At 43.4% G+C, this 23,662-nt stretch overlaps 1 protein-coding gene across 2 annotated transcripts in view; it reads left to right on the top strand.

Annotated features, from left to right (window-relative positions):
• The first annotated feature begins 633 nt into the window (after positions 1-633).
• Positions 634-23,662, top strand: part of Nhs (NHS actin remodeling regulator) — a 334,206-nt gene continuing 311,177 nt past the window's right edge. For both annotated transcript variants that reach the window (XM_004866135.3, XM_004866134.3), the window contains exon 1: positions 634-1,797. In XM_004866135.3, coding sequence (XP_004866192.2) covers positions 1,242-1,797 — 556 coding nt within the window. In that variant the 5' untranslated portion in view covers positions 634-1,241. The remainder of the gene's footprint in view (positions 1,798-23,662) is intronic.

Below are 23,662 nucleotides of genomic sequence, written 5' to 3'. Positions count from 1 at the left end.
TTGTGAATCGAATCGCCATTTCTGATGGAAAACTTGAAAGATCCTGTGTGATTAACACAGTGGGATGACAAAGAGGTGATCGGATTGATGTCACCTAATGTGCAATAAGTTTTGCAAGCAGCTTTTTTGGGGGGGATTTGCTCATTGGTAGTTTGGATCGCATTCAGGATACTTAGAGATCTCGCCCAGTGAAGACTTTTGCGCGATGCTTGGGAAAGGGAATAAAGAGCACTCTGGCCTCGGCCGCAAGGGGACGCGCCCACGCCGCGTCACCCTCCCCAACTGTTTCCCGGTGCTCACCGAGCCGGGGGCACTTGGAGGAACAGCCCAGTTTTCCCTCTAAGAACCCAAAGGACAAGCACAGAGTTGGAATTCAACGAAGCAACTTGCTCCAACTCGCCAAATCTACTGCATCCCCAATACCGCCCCCCCCCCCCCCCCAGCTCCTTCCCAACAACCCTGCTCCCAACTTGAGGACTGCCCGGCCCCACTACGCTGACAGCCTTAATTCTAATCCCTTGGATGTGAGGAGGCTTCTTTAGTGACTCCCAGCGGTCGCCCAGGGCGCTGCTCCCTTCTCGCCCTGGCCTCCCCCGCCCAGCGTCGGCCCGCAGCCCCCACGCCGCCTCCAGAGCCGGGGCTGGAGGCGGATTCCTCTCTCCGGGTTTTCAGAGCGCCTTTCCCAAACCTCCTCCTCGCCTAGAGAGGGAGAGAGACCCAGGGCGCAATCGCTCCCCGGAGCGGCCGAGGGGCGCGCGGGGAGAGGCCTGCGCCGGGGTACTTTCAAAGTGAGGCGCGCACACACTCACACCCACCCACCCATACACACACACACACACACACACACACACACACACACACACACACACGCGCCCATTTATACAGGCGGCGGCAGTGGCCGGGGCCGCGGCGGTGACCGAAGGGACGATGGAACTGAGCCAGCTGACCCCTGTTGGAAGCAAGTGAGGAGAGCCCGGGCGCACTCCGGAATTTCTGTGCCCGGCGCTTGTCATCCTCCCCAGGAAACAGTGCGCCCGGAGGAGGACCGGCTGGACTAATTTGCTAGGGAGAGGGCGGGGAAGAAGAGGCCAGGTGAGCAGAACAGCCCCCTGCATTTCTGGACTGCCCGGATCCCGCCTCACCCGACTCCTGCCCTATCTTTGCTCTAGTGGGCGCGCCCGGTTCCCAGCTCGCAAGGGGCGCTCGGAGGAGAACAGAAAGTCGCGGCCCGGCTGCGCGGGATGCCTTTCGCCAAGCGGATCGTGGAGCCGCAGTGGCTGTGCCGCCAGCGGCGCCCGGCGCCCGGCCCAGAGGAGGACGCGAGTGGAGGCAGCGCTGAACCGCCACCGCCCCTGCAGCCGCCTGCCGGGCGGGAGGAGACCGAGGCGCCGGGGCCAGAGGAGCCTCCCCGCGCTCCCCCTACGCTTCTCGTGCTGCCACCGCCTTCGCCGCCGCTGCCCGCGCCTGCTGACCAAGCTCAGCAGCTTCAGGGCGAGGCGCCTCCGGCCAGCGAGGAAAGCGCAGCGGGGGTCCCGGAGGCGGCGCCCGCTGCAGGCGAGGCGTCCTCGGCGGCGGCGGCAGCCGTGCTGCTCATGCTGGACCTGTGCGCCTTCAGCAACGCTGCGCTGGCCCGCGTTCTCCGGCAGCTCTCGGACGTGGCCCGGCACGCGTGTAGCCTCTTCCAAGAGCTCGAGAGCGACATTCAGCTCACCCATCGTCGCGTCTGGGCGCTGCAGGGCAAGCTTGGCGGCGTGCAGCGCGTCCTCGGCACGCTGGACCCCAAGCAGGAGGCAGTGCGTGAGTACTCGCGCCATCTACCCGCGGGGCGCTAGGCTCTTGCGCCGCACCCTCTCGCCCTCCCGTAGCAGCAATCCTAGCCCCGCGGCGCCGCGCCTGCTGCAACTTGCGCCCTACCCTCGCTTTCCCACTCTGCCCTGCCCTGAGACCCACCCCAATCCTTCCGGGACTGAGTAGCCAGGCTGGTCCCCGAAGGATACACACAGGGAGGTCAGAAAGTTAAAAGGGCGGCCTTACAACTCACAGAGCTCAGGGGGCTGAGAAGGGGCAGACGGGGAGTGTTTCTGGGGCAACAGACTCGCCTTTCGCGTCCTTGGGGGGGGGGGCAACTCCTGTGGTTCCCAGCAGCCCAGCCCCAAACCTCGTAATCCACCCTGTGCATTGTCGGGGGCTTCTGCGGCACCCCAGCGGTGTTGTCACTCTTGCCGTCACCTCAGGGGCCGCCCTGGGCCCCGAACTTGTGCCATGCGCTGCCAGTGTGCGACAATCGCCTCTAGGAGTGAACTCCGAGGCTCTGTACTGAAAACCTTTGTGGTCCGGGGGGGCCACGGGGAGCAGGGAAAGCTTGGGTCCCAGTGAGATAAAGGAGACCCCCGGGCATCCTTTTTGCCCTAAACAACCTAGTATTCCTACCAAATGGCTTTTCGTGCCCTCTGCCCTCCGATGATTCCGCACGCTTTTCTCCCAGCGCCCGGCTGCACTGTCGCCCGAATCTACCGGCGTGTAGATTTAGGTATGAACCAGTCCTGCCGGCAGGCTCCGGGGAGAGAGCGAGGAAGGGGGTCTGGGAGACCCTGAGGCATCTTTGCTGCGCGTTGACTTCACTCTTTGGACACCCAGAGCTCCTGATAAGTAGTCATTCTGTGTCGGCTGCTCTTGAAGGCGCGCGCAGGCCAGCTCCCAGGCGCCCGGCTCCCCCAATCTGGCCGGGCGGGAGTCATTTAGGGACGCATGACCTAGGCGGTAGGCAGGGGTGATGGGCTGGTGCGTGGGTCCTTGGATGCCTAGTTCTGCTGCGACCCTCTCGGCGAAGGTGATGTCAGCGGCTCCGACTTACGTAAGAAGCTTCTTCTGTCGCTGCCGCAGCTGCGCCGCGGTGCGCTGTGGCCTCCGAGCGCGCCCGGCCGGCGCTTTCGCTGCAGCCTTCCCGGGGGATTTCCGAGCACCTCGGTCCCGCAGTTCAGCTCTGCCTCCTCGCGGTCCCAGCCCGCCCGCGCACTCTCCCCCTTTCTTCTCCTTCACCGAAAAACCCTTTGAACCCCGCCCCAGGAATTCACTGCTTTTCTGCAATAACAATAATAATAAGCGTAATGAATAAATGATGTTCGCAATCGTTTTTCGCAGCTATAAAAGACCCCGAGTTGGGTTAATGACTGGTTGTTTAAAAGGGCAATTCCGGGGATGAGTTCTGGAAAGAATTAGGACTGCCGTAGGCCAAGTCGTATTTTACTTTTGGGACTGGAAATGAGAGCTTTAATCCAGCCTCCTTTTTACCCCAAACCACACAGCAGGGGCAGGCCCTTCACTTTCAACGGGTAGTGTGGTTGGGGGGAATGGTGATCTCACTTCAAAAGAACTGGGAAGAAGTTCTGCAGGCAGTTGGGTGCTGCATGCATGTCCCATGTGTGTGTGTGTGTGTGTGTGTGTGTGTGTGTGTGTGAGAGAGAGAGAGAGAGAGAGAGAGAGAGAGAGACCTCCCCTCGAACAGATTTCATACAAGTGAATCTCAGTGCCAGAGCAGAAGGTGCCTTCTGCTCTGCCCTTTCTTTAGAGGCTGCACTGGGTAGTTAGATATCCTGAATTTAATACAGTCCTTTCAAATCCTTTTAACTGTTTGGAGTATAAATTAAAGGTTAATGGAGAGAAACAGGATCTTTAGTGTTTGCATACAGTTAGTAAATACTCTGTGAATATTTATATATGAATAAATAAGGAAATAAGAGTGGGGCTAATATAATACCCAGGGAGGGACTTAAAATGTCCTATTATTTTTTAACTGTTCTAGAATTCCATCTCCACACTTCGTGTCTAGCTTCTTTCTTCTCTCATCCATTTAAATTTAGGATGGCATTGTTCTTGGCATTACCTTCAGGAGTAAAAGCACAATTTTATGTGTTCTACTTCAAGTTTCCCAGAATGAAGAGCCTGAGACAAGAATTGTCATGCAAATAGTTTGAGGGGGATCCCAAGAAGTGCAGAGAGGAAGTGGGGAAGTGAGACGACAAAGAAAAGCTAATACCTTACCTGTTGTGAGCTGGTTAAGATTGCAGACAGCAGGGATTCAATGCAGCTGAGGGTCCTGGCACACACACTTCAGATGTGTCCCACTGAGGAGTGAGGAGGCAGGAATACTTCTGTACAACTTTTGCCCCTTGCTGATGGAAGGTAGCACACGCTAGCTTCTGGGGCCTACCCAGTGTTTGATACTCGCGTGCACCCAGGGCCAGGTCAAGGGAGATGCAAAGAGCCTGGGGTGCGCACAAGATTGCCTGCCAGGGTCCTCTGGCCAGGCTACAGGGGCTATTAGTGGAGTACCAGTGGTATCAGCTACACTATGTATATTTCTTTCAACTTTCCCGGGCCTGGGCCTGGGGGCGTTTCCAAGAAAGAGGAAACCTAACAGTGAGCCATATTCCCTTTTTCTCCCCTGTGAAGTTGTTGGGGTGCCTCTGCGCCTCCTGTATGGCCTTCCTGCCCAGATCACTGTGCCCCACATAGTCCGTTGGCTGCACCATCCTCAGACAGCTGCTTCCTGTCGCCCTGAGACAATGCTGAGGGGCCTTTCATAAGGATGATGTAATCTTATGTACACTTTTAGCAAAATCACTCTTGAGGCAAATCCTGGGGCTGGCAGACCAGTTAGTGCAACTGGCTTTGTGATTAGAGCTAGAGAGGTGGCTGTGGAGATAGTAAAAAGGGGTCAAATTCGGAATTCATTCAGGACTTAGTGATTTGATTGGGTACAGGGTATGAGGAAAAATAGTTAAGCATGATTCCTATGGCTGAAATAACTCAGGGATGGCGATACCATTTACAGAAATGGGGGAGGCTAATGAAAGAGTGGATATTTTTCTGTTTGAACCATGTTGAGATGCTTGATGTGTCTTCACAATTAGATGTTTGAGTTGAGAGCTCAGGAGAAGGGTCTAGGCTGGAGATGTAACTGTGTGACTTAAAGGGAGAGATGATTTGTGAAGCCTTGGAGCTAGGGACAGTGTAGACAGCAAAGGGAGCTAGGGCTTATCCTAGGGGAGGCCAGTTTTGAATGTGTCATAGGGGAGGAAAAGGCTGAGAAACAACAGCCAGGAGTCTAGGAGGAAAAAGGGGAGTGTGTTATAATGGAAATCAGGAGAAAGTGTTTCAAAACTCAGGGAGGGCTAGGGATATAGCTTGGTGGTAGAGCTCCTACTTAGCATGTGTGAGTCCTTGGGTTTGATTTGATCACCAGCACTGAAGAAAGAAAGAGAGAGAGGGAGAGAGAAAGAAAGAAACAAACAAACAAAGAGAGAAAGAGAGAAAGAAAGAGAAAGAAGAAAGAAAGAGAAGGAAAGAAAAGAAAGGAAGGAGAGAGAGAGAAAGGAAGGCAGGCAGTAACAGCAGAATGGGGGAGAAGTCATCTTGGCCCTATGCTTCTGAGAGTAAGAGAAGTGGCCACTGAGTTTGGTAACATGTAGTTAATTAGTGGCCTAGCTATGTGCTATTTCGGTGGAGGGGTGGAGGTGAAAGCTAAACAATAAGAGCTGGAGAAGGAACAGGATGAGTAGAAGAGGAAATAGCAATGACAGACAACTCTTGCTGGAAGAGAAGTGGAGAAATGGAGCAGTCTCTGGAGGGGAATGTTTGGATTCCATGGAGAGGAGGAAATTGACGTTAGAGGATAGAACTGGATAGTTATGGAAGTCCGTGAGAAGCTGATATTTGATGAGGCGAGAGCACCATTTCATTCATGGGACCTGGAGGGAAGGTGACAAATGTGGGCAGAGGCAGGTGGGCTGCTGGACAGATGAAGGTGGGATGCGGTGTTTCTGTACAATTTGGGCTGTTTTCTCTGTGAGGCCTGTGGCCAGGTCATCAGTTGAGAGGGTGATGGCAGTGTGAGGAATGGAGGAAGGTGTTCATAAACTGTCTCAAGGGGAACGTGGATGCAATAAGGAAGTGTAGCTGGATTATCTGGCTGTGTTGAGAGCCTTCTGAGATTGATGGTCATAAGCTTGAAGTGAGTCCAGCTTTTCAGTTGCTAACACATGAAACTTGGGGATTACTTCATGGGCCTCAATGCCAAGATGTTCATCCTTAGACATTTTAAGATTGGCTTTTTGGTTGCTACTGATACTTAGTTACTGTGATTTTTAAGTAGATTTTATATTAAAGTTTAACATTCCTAAGGAAAAACACACAAATTAAAAGAGTTCAGCTTGGTTAATTTTCACCAAAGCAAATAACTCATGAAAACACCACACAGATCAAGAAACAAAATATTACTGTGTCTGAAACACCCTCTCCTCAAGGCCCTACTAGTCACTATGTCCTCAAGAAAGATAGCCATTTCCCAACTTCCACTCGCATGGAATAGATTTTCCTGTTTTTTGAACTTTGTGAAAATGGAGGCATTACAGTGGGTCCTCAAGTTACAACTGGCCTGACATACGAACAACTTGGGTTAATTAGGTTAATGGAAGATTCATCTTCCTCTTGTTATCTATAGCGTGAACCCAGGTAAACATCCAGATCTCTGGTGTATTGACTTACAGCCAACTTGAATTACAAGCAGCCCTCGAGAACCGATCGAATTCAAAAGTCCTGGGTCCACTGTACATTTTAGCGTCTAGCATTATTCACTCAACATTATGTTTGTAATATTCTTCCATATTGCTTGCATATATGATAAATTATTAATTCTCACTGCAGAATAAAATTTCATTGTGCACACATCCAATAATTTGTTGATATATTCTCCCGATGATAGACACTTGGGTTGTTTTCATGTTAGGGCTATTTTTATTTTTTGTCTCTCCTTTTTATTAGTCTATGTTTGCAGTACATAATGATGGAATGCAGTACATTTATCATGGAGCATTGAGACGTGTACGTAACACATCTTATTTTTTTGTCCCCCCCCTTCCCTGCTTCTTCCAGCTCTTGCTTCCCTTCTCATTTGAGAAAGATCTCCCTACTTCCTATTATCTTTTATTTTGTTCTTTATTTATGCTTTAGGTTTCTCATATAAGAGAAACCATGCGATATTTAAGCTTGTGTTTCTGATGTATTTCACTTAACATTATGGTCTCAGGGTGCATCTATTTTCCTACAAATGATTCAAGTTTATCCTTTATGGCAGGGTAGTACTCTATTGTGTATAGGTACCACATTTCTTTGTCCATTCATTTGTTGATGGACATATAGGCTGTTTCCAAGATTTAGCTATTATGAACTGTGCTACTGTAAACATGAGTATGCACGTATCACTGTAATATGATGCTTTTAGTTCTTTCAGAAAGGTACCTAGGAGAGGAATAGCTAGGACAAATGGAATTTCTAGTTTTAATTTTTTGAGGAATTTCCATATTGATGTCTGTAGTAGTTGTACTAGTTTACGTCCCTCTGCCCCCATGCACAGCCTCACCAGATTTTGTTATTATTTGATTTCTTTTTTTTCCCTTAAATTCTTTTATTGGTACATTTTAGGTATACAATATATTTACATTTATCATTGGGTGCTTGTACCTGTACATGATGTATCTTGATTTTCATTTTTTTCCCCGTTACCTGTGCGCCCCTCACCCCCTCCACCCTTGTTATTTGATTTCTTGATGATAGCCATTCTTGCTGCAGTAAGATGGAATATCAGTGCTGTTTAAATTTGCATTTCTCTAAAACCAGAGATGTTGAATGGTTTTTTATATATTTATTGGCCATTTGTACTTCTGAGAGTTGTCTATTCATTTTGGTTGTCCATTTTTGATTGGGTCTTTTATTTTGAGGGGTCTGATTTTTTTTTAGTTCTTTATACATTCTGCATATTAGTCCTCTGTCTGAGGAATAGCTGGCAATATTTTTCCCATTGTATAGGTTGTCTCTTCACACTGTTGGTTGTTTTCTTTGATGTGTAGAAGCTTTTTAATTTGATATGATCCCATTTGTTGATTCTCAGTATTATTTCTAGTGATTTTAAGGCTATTTTTCAACATGCCTTTGATTAAAAAAATATAGCTATTTTGTAATGCAAAGTATCTAAAGATGAAATTTCTGGATCAAAGGGGATGGATGTGTTTGGCTTTAGGATGTACTACCTAATACTTTTCTAAACTGGTTGTACCAATTTATATTCCCAGAAATGTATCAAATTCCAGTTGTTCTACATCCTCACCAACACTGTTTGTTTAATTGCAGCTACTATGCTGAGTGTGTAATAAAATCTCATAGTGGTTTTAATTTGCATTTTTCTGATGAATTGTAAAATTGAACATCTTTTCATATTAAAAATAATTTGGATAGTCTTTTCTTTAAATTACCTGTACCTTTTTCTTATTACCGTATATATTGTTAATATATTGTGGATATGAGTCATTTGTTAGCAATAGGTATTCCTTATTGTTTTTACTCTCTTACTGTTATCTTTTGGTGAGTAGAAGTTCTTAAGAGTTTTACGTAGTCCAGTTTATCAATTGTTTTCTTTATTGTTAGTTTTTTTATGTTCTCTTCTGTTTGTTCTTAAACAAATTTTCACCAATCCCAAGATTATGATGATATTGCCTATGTTCTAGAAGTTTTTTGTTTTACCTTTGTCATTTAGATCCATGATTCATATAGAATTGATATTTGTAAGTGGTGTGAGGTAGGGATCAAGATTATTTTTCCATATGGATGCACAGTTAACCCATTGCCACTTATTGAAAAGACCATCATTTCTGTATTGCACAGCAGTGACACCTTTCTTATTCATCAAGTGGACTGACTTCACTTTTAGCTGACACTTACTGAGTTTTGCTATTTGTCAGCCCCTGTGCTAAGAACATTTATATTACTCTATTTAATCTTCATAGTAAGTCTAGAAGAGAGGTACTATCATTTTTCCATTTTACTGAGGATTAGCAACTTGTCTCGGGCAGGATCAGATAGAAAGTGATGGGGCCCAGAGTTAGAATCCAGGTCAGTGTCTATTTCAAGCCACTAGGGTTTTCTGCCATATGTTGCCATATAAATCCAGGGCAATTCCTATATAAAAATTGAGTCCCTTTGTGGTATAATCCTGTCCACTTGGCAAGCTTCATCTCTTTACCCTCCCACCCATTGCCATCCCTGCCTTCTCCACCTACTGTACTTCAGTTCTCTGTGCCAGTCATACTGAATGAACTATGTGTGGTTCTGCAACTTTCTCAGTTTTTCACTCTTCATGCCTATGTATTATGCGACTCTTTCTAAAACACTTCACTGGCTAATTTCTCTTCGCTTTTTGATACTCAGCTGACATATCATCTTCTCTGGGAAGTGGAACCTAATTTCTTGTCCATCATCTTTCCCCAACCTACAAATTTTCTAGAACTTTGTGTTCATCTTTATTTTAGCTCTTCCTCTGTATAGCAGATGTAGTTACTACAGCCTTCCCCTTCTGTAGTGAAAGCTACTTACTGCAAACTTCTATGACTCCGCCTGGTTCTTTTGTTCCTGTATGGCTATGGGCCAGGCTTGGGCTTGCACATAGAGAAAGTCAGAAGTGCCAGCAAATAATTCCCCTGAAGCAGCACTCAACCAATGGTGGATGGGAGTTGGTGGAAAAATACTTCAGCTTCTTTACCACTTAGATAGGAGAAGTCTGTGGTATGTTTTTGACACCATTTTTTTTTTCAGATTTCCCCAGTAGAATTGAGCTACAGTTCCCCACAGTAGTGACTTATTTGATAATGTACCTTGCATTTCCTGCCTTCCTTTCTTTGTTTCACTTCCTCACCTATGGGTGTTTCCTGAGGTTGTCTCCCACATAAGCTGCTTGCACTGGAATTTGCACTTGTACTCATTGGGTCCACATCTGGGAGGAGCCTAAACCAAGACAATGTGTTTAATCTTTAAATTATGAGAGCAAAGACCTGGGACTGGGTATATGGTAGAGATAATGCTTCTTGCTTTTTTTTCCCTTGAAATATTTCCCCCAAGATTTTTTATATTAGCCACCTCCTTGTCCCCGGCCTGAGTGCTCTGCAGTGAGTCTGGAAATCACTACCGCTACTCTTCAGCTCCTCTTCAGTGAAGTCATGGTTTGAATCTCTCTTTGGACTGGACGAGATCTTCAGCGCTTTAGCAGTGGCGAAGGGCACAGGAGGAACTCAAGTCTGTGATGATGAAGGACATCCCCTTAGTTCCTCAGTGTTCCATTGGCCAGCCTTTGAGAGTGCTGTTTATCATCCTGTGCAAGGGGGGACTTCCCTGGAGGTCCACACTCTCAGATTGAGAAGCATATTTTCAGCCAGAGCATACACTGAAATTGCTAAGTCCTAAAAAGATCTAGGAAGTAACACATTTGATGAATTGATCATTTTTGGGTTGGTGTGGCAACACTGAGCATGAGTTACTCTGGTCTTGGAAGGAAGATGATCTTGTTTTTCCCTCCCCTCTCTGTTCATTCTACCACTTGTCAAAACCTCTCACAGTCTGGTTAATATGTTTTCTTAGATGTTTCAGTAACTGTGCTTAAGTTTCTTTTCCTCTTGGCTCTGCTCAGTGACTTTCTCTGAGACATTATGAGATCCCAACAGCACAATTGAAAGCTGCTTTTAAACCCATCACAGAACAACTGACAAGAAAGTAATCTTTCAAACATTAATAATTCATGATTGTAATTTTCTCATGGCCTGTAATGGCAACACAGTTCTTTCTAGACTTTTCTTGTTTTGCTGGGTTGGGCTTTTAAATCAAAACTCCCAAAATACTTAGGAAATCTCTGAGATTCTGCTGGCCTGATACTGCTAAGATGGTAACAATGGAGATTTCTTTCTTCCTACATGTGGAGGCCTTGTCCACACAATGGCATTAGGAAAGTGTAAAGTCCACACAGGCTCTCAGAAAGGTCTCAGGATCGGGGTTGCTAGTCTTCCCTTAATGGGAATCACCTTTAAATTTCTATGACATATGAAATCTCCCTTATTATCTCACATATCCCATGAGTCTTGGGGATTCAGGCTTCATGTGACACTGAAATTTTAGGGTCACTGATAATTTTAAACATAGTTGGAATTTTATTTTGACAATTCAGCTAGATTTCCTTTTACTCTTAAAAATCATGGCTCTGAAGTTTTGGTTCAGTATTCTTTTATCATAAAACTTTAAAAATCTAGCATTTAAACGTGTATGGATGTATATTTACATCCAATAAAGTGTATTAATCAACAACAAAAATGTCACGGGGCACAAGATTTTGTGTGTCACTCTATTAAAAAGTTGTAGGAAAGGTATGCCTGGAATAATCCATCAATCACAGAAATTGCTGAAATTTCTTCTTTCAACAATAATTCATGAATCACATCTCAATAATAAATGTAAGTAAAAACAATGAAGTGGGAGTGGCTTCTGAATCTAAGGATCTCATTCCAGAGTTGAAATTTGTTCAAACAACAGTTTGGAGAGCACTCCTACTGGATTGTAAATCCAGAGGATAGACGCCCTGTCTAGCTCCTCTTTGTGAATGAGCAACACAGGCACGGTCAGTTTTTGCTTCTGGCATAAGGTCCATCTCTCAATCCATTAATGAGGATAAGGAAGTTTGGGCATAGTAAAATGAAAATGTGAGGACCTGCGTATTTGTATGCTGAAAAATTACTTAAATATTAAGCATCTAAGTCCTTCCAAGTGAAATTAACCAAGAATAAATTTAGTAAGAGTCATAGAATCTTGGGGTCTTAGAGTTGGGAAAGACCTCAGTGCACATGGAATGCAACTTTCCATCTAGAGTTGGAATCTTTCTTAAGATGTCCCAAATGACAGACCACCTGCATTCCATGCCCTCTAAGACTCTTGGAAGTAAGAAGTGGCAACCCCAATTCAATTTTATTGCTGGATTGTTCTTATTTCACATAGTTCTTGTCTACATTGAGACTAGATCTTTTTGTAATGGCAATGTTTCAGTCCTAGTTCTGGTGGCTGGTGCCATAGAGAATCTGCCTATAATCTCTTTTCCAGGACATCTTTTAGGTGTCTGTAGGTTACTGTTTTGGTCCCTTCTATGTTTTCTCCATCTCAGGTGAAACAGCTTCAGTTCCTTTGACCAGGGCTCCTAATGCCAACTTTCCAGTTCCCCTTCTGCTACACAGCATGAATGGACCCAATTCCTTTCTTTATATAAATGATCCATTAAGACTAACACAGTCCTTTGTTTTAAGCGTTGCATGACTCTACCGTGCATTTTTGCTTTTGTGGCCCAATAAACTCCCTTCTTTTACAGTGATAATTTTTAACATGAGATTTCCTCTGTTCCATGTGTATAGTCAGTATTTGGAACTTAAATTTCACAAGACTCTCTCATTGTCTCTGTTAAATTGAATCTTGCTTGCTCTGCTCTTTCATTTCCAATCAGTGGTGATGGTTTAAAATCTTGATTCAATGTGTCAGCTACTGCCCACAGCATTTTGTTCTCTGCAGACACCATAAACATGACTCTTTGATAAAATGATTGGTCAGATGGATTCAAGACCAGAGCCCATTGGCAGGCAGTACTAGCAGCATCCCTCAAAGTTGATATCTATTAATCAGCATTCCTTGGGTGCCATTGTTGCAGCAACCACAAATGCACCCCAATCTTCTCATTCAAACCACATTTCTCCACCTTGCCCACAAGATCCATCATCGTGAGTGACTCTCAGATGTTTTGTTGAAATCAAGATACCATATGTCTGTAGCATTCCTTTGATCTCTAGGTCTAATGGCCCTACTCCAAAGGGAAATGAGGTTAAACTGGCTCTTACTGGACCTATTTATAATAATCAGAGGGGTCATTTTAATTTTATTGTTTATAATTGGTAAAACATTTGTTGGGGGGAATCTGCTTTGACATTTTAGCCATGGAAAGGCTGCAAGGGGACTCTCTGGGTCCTAGAGTGTCTGGTTTGTGAAAGGCAGCAAATCAGAGTGTTGCCCCTTTCTGTCATGTAGGGTACCCAATAAGGACCTTCTGTCCTTGATATTCCTTCCTAATGAGTAAACAAAAAGTTACAAAAAGTCTGTTTTCCAATGGAGAGAGAGAGAAACCCTAAGCAACAAACACAATACATTTGAGAAAATTACAAGGCCTGTTAGGAAGTGGTAAGTGTTCTGGGCAAAAAGAAACTGGAGCAGGGAGAAGATTGGCGAGAGGTTGCCATTTTCAATGGGGTAGTTAGGTGGGCCTTACTGAGGAAGCAGCATCTAAGCAAAGGTTGGAAGAGGTAAGGAAATTAACTGTGTCAATTGCTGGAGGAAGATTCTGCTGGCAGAGTGAAACTATAGCTGGTACAAAGGCCCTGAGGTGAGAGCATTCCTGACATGATCCTATGGTGGCAAGGAGGCCAGTGTGGTGGGTGTGAAGTAAGCAAGGAGAAGAGTTGAGGGAGAGGAGACCAGATAACAATGGCCTAGGAGTAGTCCATTGCCAGGACTTTGCCTTTTGCTCTGAGTGCAGTGAGTGTCATTGAAGAATTTTAAGCACAGGAGTAACATGATTGACTTAGAGTTAAAAAAAATTCACTGTGGCTATGGCATTAAGAAGAGGCTTATGAGAGGCAGGGAGAAGGGAGAAAGTAGACCAGCTAGGGGCTACTGAATCCTGGTGCAAGATGGTGGTGCTTTGGTGGAAGGACTGAGAAGTGGTTGGATAATCCTTCAAGCTGTTGGCATTTATTTTGCTTCATGTGTAGGGCTAGGCAACTCAGCTCATGCAGAGGGAACAAAATGGAAAAGGAAAGGAAAGCCCTTTTCCCCTCCTTCTCTGGTGACTTGCTCTGAAAGAATCAATGTTTTAGCATTTTATACTCCTTCCTGGAGGAGGAAGGTCAAGTTCTCGTATATATGTCCATTCTGTGAAGCCATTCATCTTGAGGAAATAGGCTTGTCTTTCAGAATCTTATTTGTTGCCTAAAACAAAACAATTAAAAAATGTTCTAATACTCTTTTTAAAACTCAAGGTATAATTTGCATGCAGTGATATGTACAGATCTGAGGTATATAGTTTGATGGAATTTTAACAGCTGCGTCCACTGGTGTGACCTACACCACTGTTAGATAGAGAACATTCCCCTTGCTCCAGATAGGTAATACTCTTTTGAGAGAAGACAGCAGTATTTGAACTCTTTGTTACAAGGCCCTAACCAGAGGTGTCATGTGAATGTGACCACAGAAAAAAATGACTCCACATTAGTTTCTACACTCTCAAGTAGGATTAGACCAAGAACTAGCAATTTCATGGTATAAGATTTCCAAGACAAATTGAAACAGTGGAAATTCCTCACTTTTGGTCTGATGGTGTTGGACTGTTTATGACATGTTGGTGCTGGATTTTAGGGAGAATCAGGGTTTGGAGAAGGATAAGAATCTGACCTCAGAGGCACCAGAAGGAATTTAGAAGTGAGGGCATTTCTAAGATGGAGCTAAAATAACATTTTAAAGACTTGAAAAGACCTTGTTACTCGGAGGAAATTTTCTAACTATACTGATTTGCAACTGTTTTCAGTCTCTTCTGATGCTTGAAACCTCAATCAAAGTCAAAGACATTTGTTCAGAATTTGATTTTTGATTGTTCTAAGTGCATTTAAATTTGTGAAGTGAAAGCCATACTCTAGAGTTCAACTACTCCTTACTTTTTAATACTAGACATCTAAGAGAGAGAAGAGATAGTAGCTATAAGAGGACAGATGACACAGCCAGGGAGACAGTGTTCATTAGAACATAATATCAATATTTATGTTTCTCTCCAGCCTGCATCTGGACTCTGTTCCTCAAGCCTGTATTTCTATTTTAATACAACAAGAAAAGCTGTGTTTTCCTTTTGAATTTGGCATCAGAATTCTGCCTCTTCAGCGGACCCCCTTCCCACCCCTTAAGTGACTGATTTGCAAAATGGCGCATGTTGATGGAGAGTTTGATTCTAGAGATTAAATGCAGGAGGGGGTGGTGACAAGTGGACCAGGAATAAAAACCACAGAAATTCTTTTCCATGTGAGAAATCATGGGACTTTTTGTTTTAGAAACAGGAGTTGTAGGGAACAGGGAAAGGGGACGTTACTAGAACCTCTGCAGTTAAGTCCTAGTCTCCTGCGAGCCATGGCAGTACATGGAAAATTACAGGAAAGGTAGAAAAATGAGACTAAGAAGCTGATCTTTAGGTCTGATCAGTGCTGCTCTGGGCGGCAAAGACAAAAGCCCCCAGTTTACCGCACCTTTTACTCAGTACATCGGGAGAAACAAATGTAACAAATAACTTGCAGAGAGTTCAGTACATCCACGTAAACAAGATGGTAACAGTACAAGAACAATGAGGAACTGAGTAGATGTTTGTTCCTCCCAGGATGTTTTCAGCTCCCAGGATGTTTCTTGTCCTGGAGAATCACAGCATCACCGGATCATCGAGGTCTCAGTTGTGACCAGAGGCCAAAATGTAATTATGTCTTGGAATTCCATAGCTGGGCTGTAGGCAGGAGAACTAGGCTAACCAAATGATTTTTCCCTAAAATTATGTAGCATTGCTCCTGACAAGGAGCAACATAGATTTTGAAGTTTGGGGCAATGTTGGGGGAAGTGGGCAGAGGAAGAACAGGTATTGGGAAGGGTGCCCTAAAATGTCTTCAGAGAGCATCCCTTGAGTTAAATGCCTTTGGTGTGAGAAAAGAGATGTTGGAACCCTGCTCAGGTATCAGATGTCACCCCGTGCTCATCTGGCAAAATTTTAGCCTTTGCTAATTAAAACTAATCCAATTGCATGAAGAAAAATATATTGCATAAGATTCCTCTTGTGTGGCTTTATTTTGACCCTTTGTTTTATATTGCTAAACTGGCTAATCTCAGGCTGATTATAGGGTGGAAGGTCATAATAAGAAATGAGGTTCACTTACAAATGTATGTGAGGAAACATAAAAGTGGGGCAAGCTCTTTCGAGTATTAGCTTGTAAATAGAAGTTTGAAGCTCTTTGGGGTTTTCTTAATTGATTTGTCCGTGCAGTGGTTTTAGGAGCCTCTGAGTGTGAACAAAACTTTAAAAATACAACCAAAAACCCCAAGAAGTGGCCATTACTTTTTGTCTTGGAACTTTCTTTTCTTTCCAACATACTTTCTGTGCTTTTATGTAGCCTAATAAACCTGGTTGAATCAAACCTTATGCTTGAAAAGCTTAGGTTCAGAATTTGCTTCCTGAGGGACTTGTATTTGTCATGATCACATGGTTGTGTTCCTTACCTAGATCATCTTTCCAGTAAATAATAATGTATATGTTGGCCTTTGATTCTTGCAGTTCCACCATTTGCCAGCTGTGTGACCTTGGACAAATTCTTAGTCTCTGTGTCTCAGTGTCCTTATCTGTAAAATAGGGACACTATTAGTATTCATCCCATAGAGTTGGCATGAATTTAAGTAAGTTAATCCATGGGCAGCACCAGCAATGTGTGGTATATACATAGGACACCTGGTAAGGGTTAATATGTGTATGTTATTGATACTGCTATTTTTGTTTTATCATTATTATCATGGGGCTTGGGAAAAGGAAATAGTTACAAAAATGAATAAAACCCACCTCCTGCAGCTCCTTGGCCATAACATTCTAATTGGGAAGATGCTTAGTGAAGATGTTGACAGAAGAACACCATCCCATTCTTGCTTGTCTACCTAACTCATGTCATGGAGCACTTCAAGAACAGTTTATACTCTGGCTGCCATTATGCCTTCATTCCCAGGAAGTGTGGACATCTGATGATGGGCACAGGGAGGCATGGGTGTGGAAGTGTGCCATCATGGAAGTGGTGGAGAGCACATATGCTCACAGCCCCTGTCTGCATCATAACCAATAATGTTCTTTGTAGTCAGCCATTGGCATGGAACAGCTAGCAGAAAGGGAGATTATAGATCTGGCAAGGCAGAGAATGGTAGGTGCTCAACTCTTTCCATTTTCCTCCTGGGCACACAGCTAGACTACATTTCCTAGCAGCCTACGTTGCAGTTAGGTGTGACCATGTGACAGAGTTCTGGCCAATGAGATATGGGAGGAATAATTGCTCCACCTCTAGAAAGGCCATATAAAAGCTTCTAAACAATGATCTGCAGTTCGTTTCCTTCCCACTGCACTGTCTGCACACAGAGGGCTCAGCAGAGTGCTCTGAGGCCCTAAGGTGTGGTGGGGCCACCAGATGGAAGAATCCTGGGTCTCTAAATCACCACATGAAAGGCTGTCTGCCAATACCTTATTGGAATTCGTGTGAAGGAGGGACTTTTATTGTGAAATTTAGGGGATGTTTGTCATAGCAGATAGCTGACCCTGACTAACACAGTGGTACAGTACAGGGAGCCCAAAGGATCAGTTTTCTTGAAAACATATAGATGACAAAATTACTCCAAAGCATTGCCATTCTTTCTCTGAATAAAAAAGACACTAAACTGTAGGGTCTTCTTCTTCTGAAAGACTTAAAGAGATCCTATGTGTGATCGGAAACTGTGTGGCAGCTTTCTTTGAGTAAGCAAATGGAAATAAAAATGTTAACAGAATTCCTGTTTCTAAAGAAATGTTACTACAAAAAAGAATTTTCTCTTTCTCGCTCTTTCCCTTCCTCTTTCTTTCATCCGTATATAAATGATAAACACAATTACAGAAATGTGCACAAATTCTGAGTATATAGCTCAATGAATTTTTGAAAACCGAACACAGCTTTAAAACCATCACCTACAACAAGAAACAGTCCCGTAGAAATCCTCCCAATGTTCTCTTCCAGTCAAGGGTAACTATTATGTCAACTTCTAATAGCACCGGTTACTTTGACCTGCTTTGGAAACATATGGTATGATTTTTTAATACTGGACATTTTGTGCTTAAAACTGTGTTTTATGATCCATTTATGTTGTTGTGTGTAGTTGTAGTTCATTTACTTTCATTGCTGTATAGTAGTCTTTTGTATGACTATAACCTGATTTATTTGTTCGTTCTTTTATTGATGGGTATTTGGATAATTTCCAGTTTGGTCTATTTTGAATAATGTTGCTATGCATATTCTTTTGCTGAATTTGTATTTCGTTGAATTTATCTGCACATTTCTTTTGGGTAAAAACTCTGACTTGAGTTTTATGACACTCTCCCTTGATAAGACACTTCAAGGCTGTGACAGTGTCTGTCCTTGTTCCTTGTGTCCCTTGACTTTCTGATCTAGGCTAAGCAAAAGCCTTGATCTGTTTTTCTGTAATGTAAGAGATTATCACTGATCTTTAATGGCAAGGTTTTGGTGTCTAAAATGGAGGAAACTTGATCTATTTAAAAGGACTTTCCCCTCCTCTCAAAATGGTTATGAGCCTTTTGTTTCTCAGACCGGGGCTCCTCACAAGGCCATGTTTCAAATCACTTGCAAACCCCCTGTAATTGGAGTCTGACATTGGAATCTTTATTGGCGCTGCTTCAGCTCTTGTGTGAGAAAGGAGAATCCTCTTGGATTTTCAAATTGCTTCCTTTCCTTGGGGAGGGAGTAGAGGAAGAAGAGCAATGAGTTCCTTAATCACTTGGCTAGATGAGTCTTAGCATTAGCAGGAGTTGTGGTTTATACAAAATCTAGGCAAGGCAAAACATTTCTACAGAAGGGCAAGAGACAAAAGCGGAATGGTTTCTCTCCATCAGCTGAGGGGGTTTACTTTTTTGCCTCTGCCTTCAGGGCCTTGAATGTTTGTGCTAAAAGGTAGGGACCTCAGTTCTGGGGGAACATTGTGGATTTGAAGGTTTTAAATGGCCTCAAGCGAATTCCAGCATTGCCTACAGGACTTTCCTTCAAACCTCTCAAAATGGGCCTGTGAGCTTCTCAGACTCCTCTGTTGAGCACTGGAGTGGTGTAACATTCCCAAGCCCACTGCTGGTCCCACAAGCCCCCTCACGATTTGGTTTGAAATTAGCATGATTAGGGCCGGGAAGGGTGAGTGTTTTAGTCCGCACCCTCCCTTTCAAGCATATCAGGAATAACCGAAGCAGGTTTGAGGCTGAAGCAGACCCGAGGCTGCCTTGTGTTTTGATCGAACCTTTGGTTCACTTTGGGTGTGAGATGTGTGAGCCTTCACAGTTAAGCCCCCCAAAATGGTTGTGAGAAGCTTCCAGGGGACCGTGCTGCTGAGTGACACACACCCGAGCCTCTGCAAGTGGGCTTTTATGGTAAATTTGAACATAGTTTTAAATTTTAGTATAAGTGGTTAATTCCATTTCATAACTGGAGGAAGGTGAGCTGATTTTTCCATGAGGGAAGTGCTTTGGACCATTAACCCAGATTTTCTTCAAATATAGAGGTGACTATTTAATTTGCTTTTGCCGTTTAGAAACTGATGAAAGTCTAGTGAGGCAGCCTGTGAAGTCAGAAGTTAGACGGGATGTTTTTCTCCACTTGCCAGGTGTGAAATGCAAAAGAGGTTTCTGCAGAATAAAAGGCCTTTAAAAATCCAGATTTACCCAGAGGAAGTGGGTAACTCTTGCTTAAATCCACTGCTTGTTTCAGGTTGCTGTTCTTCACTGTAGGGTCCAGCTAAGACCATGGCCTTCTCATTATTCTTCTTTAACACTTGACTTTTTCCTGTAGCTATCCCTGCCCCCATTTTTTGCAAAATCACTGATTTTTTGTCTTTGATTACCAAGTGTTATCAAAGGGATTCTTCTAAACATGTTCAGGCAGACAGCCAGCAAATTCTCTCTCTCATTCTCTCTCTGTCATACACACACACACACACAGACCCTACCATTTATGGTGTAACTGCTTTCTCCTTGTACTGTCTCGGGTTATTTCACAAGAACCTTAACATTTTGAGATGGAAAATATAATATTCTTTCGGTGGATGAAGAAATGGAGGCTCTGCTAGTGACTGTAAGACAACACTGTGAAACGGTGCCTGATCCGGAAGTCAGATGTGGCTCTGTGCCTTCAGTTTGCCTGCCCCATCGACTCTACTCAGCCTCTCTCTATATGGTTCTTCTTCCTCCATCCCTCCACTTTGTGGCCACTGAGACAGGCTTCTGCCTTCCAGTGTATGATAGGGAACACAGAGTCAAAACACCCCAAACAAATGCGAGGACGGTATTTGGCCTCAACTTTGGACACTGAGGAGGCTAAACCAGAAGACCTAGGGACCAGGAAATACTGCTTGTACATCCAGGGCACACGTGTGACTGTTGCAGGTTAACACATCAAGGTAGTAGCTGTACGTTGGCTGTAACTGATTAGTTCTTTCATTTTCCTAAAAACCAAATAGTTTCCAGGAACCTAGTGATTGTATAAAATAAACCATTCGCTGTGGCAGGAGTCATTTTATATATCAAGGCCTTTACTGTCTAAACTCAGAAGAGCCACTTCATGGATATGCAGATCTCTTTTTGAGCTCAGTGGCCATCCTAATGTGTTCTGTAATTTTGTTTGGAGGCTGGTGTAAATGAACTTTGGGTGACCTCAATTTGGAAATGAATCAAACCGAATTACAACAAATTGCTATTTTTTTCATTTATTCAGATACACCGAGATAAAAAATGGTGTTGGTCAGGTTTAGGGAGGGAATGAAGGAGGGGTGGCCAGAGGGTACTTTCAGATCCTGCTGATGGAATTGTAAATTGGAGCAATTTTTCTGGTAGGCAGTCAGCTTTTATGAAAATGATACATAAGAATTATATACTGAAGATTTCACTTTGGAATTTAACCTAGGAAAATAATTGTTTTAATTAAGAAATGATTGGAGAATTCAAATAGAATTTATTGGTGCCTCATTATTGCTTATTAGTAAGAAATATCCTCAGTGATTACCAATAAAAAATTGGTTGAACAAACATTATTATACATTGATACAGCAAACGTTGCCATACGCTGGTGCAGCAAAATACTCTGCCACCATTAAACTGATGATGTAAATGAATATTTATTAATCTAGAAATATGTTTATGATGTATTTCAAAGTTAAAAAGACTTCCTGAAAAATTATGTATAGACTATTACGTGTTTATTAAGAAGAGAGGAAAGAAAAATATCTGGATGTTTATATACCAACTCAGTTTTGTTTTTTGATGCAAAACTGGTTATTGTACCCAGGGCCTTCATACTGAGCTACGTATTTGGCCCTTTTTCTTTTCTTTTAAATTTTGATACAGAATCTTTCTAAGTCACTCAATTGCCCATATTGGGCTTGAACTTGTGACCTTCCTGCCTCAGCTTCCCAGAGTGCTAGGAGTACAGGTGTGCGCCACCATGCCTGGCTCCAGCTCGGTATTTTTAGACCACGTTTTGATCATGATCCACAGTGAGAAGTATGTTCTACATTAGTGAGCCTGGAGACACATGGACCTGAAGCACCAGTTTATTAACAACACTTATACAGTATTTTCTATATGTGATCCATTGTGGTGTATTTCTTTTTTTCTTTTCCTTATTATATTATCTTAGCCTATACTTTCCTACCCTGATCTACTTTATTCCACTATATTCTCCATTTTTTTCCTTTCTTATGTTTTATTTTTTTAAATGCTGTCACGATCCACTAAGTTGATTTCATGCATGAGCTCCTAATGGGCTGCAAATCAGTTTTAAAATGCTGCTCTAAAGTGTTAACAGTGGTTATTTCCACTGTTGCAGATAAGTGTTTTTTGGGGAGGACTTGAGGGGGGGATAAATGCTTTTTTCTTTTCTGTCTTACTTATGTAATATAACAACTAGTAAAAACTTTTGAATGATATAATAATTCCATTTATAACCAAATTGACACCCGGCAACTTGTTAGGAGCATAGATGCCTGCTCTACTCCACAGTTATTTGGCACTATGAATGTTGTGGGAGCCTTAAAGATGATGGCAAGGAAAATATATCCATTTAGATCCATAGTTTGAATAACAGGACGAGAAAAGAAAACATGACCTTACATCTTGGCTCTCAGAAGGTCACCAAGTATCCTTACTCATGTCTTTGCCTCTGTGATGTTGCCTCAGCTTTCTGGGATTTATTACCATTTCTGTTCTAAATTGCATCTTTTTTCATGCTCACTCCACACCTTTAAAAAAAGCTATTAAATGCATCACACTTCTTTCTAGCCAGATTATCTTGGTTTACAGTACTGTGAAGTTAGCCTCCTTTAGAGCTAAAGGCAGTTTTATAAGGAAGGTAGTTATTAAAAACTTAGAGCAGGAAACAGAAGCTTTAAAGGAGGATGGGAAGAATCCCTGGCTTGAGCCAGTGCACTTCCTATGGGCTTCCTGCTTTCAGCACACAGCTGGAAATGTGCGGAAGTCTCAGGAGCCCCACTCCAAGCATGGCTACGCAACCGAGGGGGTGAGCTTTCCCTGAGTCTTCTCTGGGAAAATCATTGTTGTTCTCACAAGTAGGGCAGAAATTTCCATTTTCATAGAACCCAAGTAAATCTCTGGACCTGTGAGCCAACATGGCAAGGGGGAGGTTGATCCACAGGGGATCTTGGGGAGAGGCTGACCGGCATTTCCATGGTAGGGGTATGGAGGAAGATACTTCCTGCTTTTGAAAGAAATTAATGATAGGAAATAACTAGGATTGCTTTTCAAAATGCAGTAATTTAGTTACTGCTATTTCAGACTTCATATTGAGGGCAATCGGGCAATGATGAAAATGGTTTTCGGAGCCCTAGCTTTCTACTGATAGAGAAGGTTAAATTTATGCTACCTTTGAAATATTGTGAACAACATATCAAAGTTATTCACATGGTCATTCACATATTTGTAAATTAGCCAGTAATCATCTGTTTATGTGGTTATTTGTCCATCCATCCAAGAATCCATTTACATGGAATTTCTTGACTAGTGGCAATCACTGGAATGGGGAAGGAACTTCACAGAGAGGAACAGCAGTCTGTGTAGTTGAGTTGCTTATTTTCTGATGAAGCAGACAGACAAGTAAACAAATAATTACATGTACCACTAAGTGTGAACAGTGCCACAAGAGGATCCAACATGGCTCAATCCATGCAAAACCACCTCTCTCCCTCATCCCTGGAAGCATGAAATGTTAACCTAAGAGAGGTCTTAGAAAAACTGAATGCACAATGTTTTCCAGAATTTATCTGCAGATCCCTGGGGTATCATCCACAAGTAGATGTGGGAGAAAGGGAAGTTGAGCAGATAGGGTTCAGTTTCCTCTAGAACTTGAGAAGATCCTTTTTTATCTATTTCATATATTGAGGTTCCTTATAAACTACCATTTGAGGAAAGGGGTTGGTTGCTTAATGGTATTTGCAAAGTCCTGGACCAGCCCACTATCTTGCCTTGTTCCTCTTGTTTAAAAATTTAGGGCCCCAAAGGTAAAGTGATTGGCTTAGATTTGTAAAATTGTAACACTGGCTCGTGAACAATCCAGGAATTAGATCTTACCTTCTACCTTATGTGGACATTGCCTCTTTATCAGTTACCTCCTGCTATACAGAAAATAACCCCAAAACTCAGTGACTTAAATGTTGTTCATTGAACACATAATCCTGTCAGTTGGCTGTTTGGGCCAGGATCATCTGGGCTCACTTGATTGGCTGGCAAGTTGCCCCCGTACTGACTCCCCTAAGGTGGCCTTGCCTCTGAGGAGTGACTGGGTATTGAATTACTGAGTCTGGGGTCTCTCCATCAAGCAGGATTCCAACAGAGCAGGGAAACATGAAAAGCTTTTTGAGTTTCAGGTCAAAGCAAATGAAAAGA

This window comes from Heterocephalus glaber, unplaced genomic scaffold, assembly GCF_053883595.1.
Source record: "Heterocephalus glaber isolate CG9 unplaced genomic scaffold, H.glaber_assembly_v1.0 deba00001594, whole genome shotgun sequence".
Lineage (NCBI taxonomy): Eukaryota > Metazoa > Chordata > Mammalia > Rodentia > Bathyergidae > Heterocephalus > Heterocephalus glaber.
Note: the sequence above shows the minus strand (reverse complement) of the source record. Positions and strands in the feature narration are given on the sequence as shown.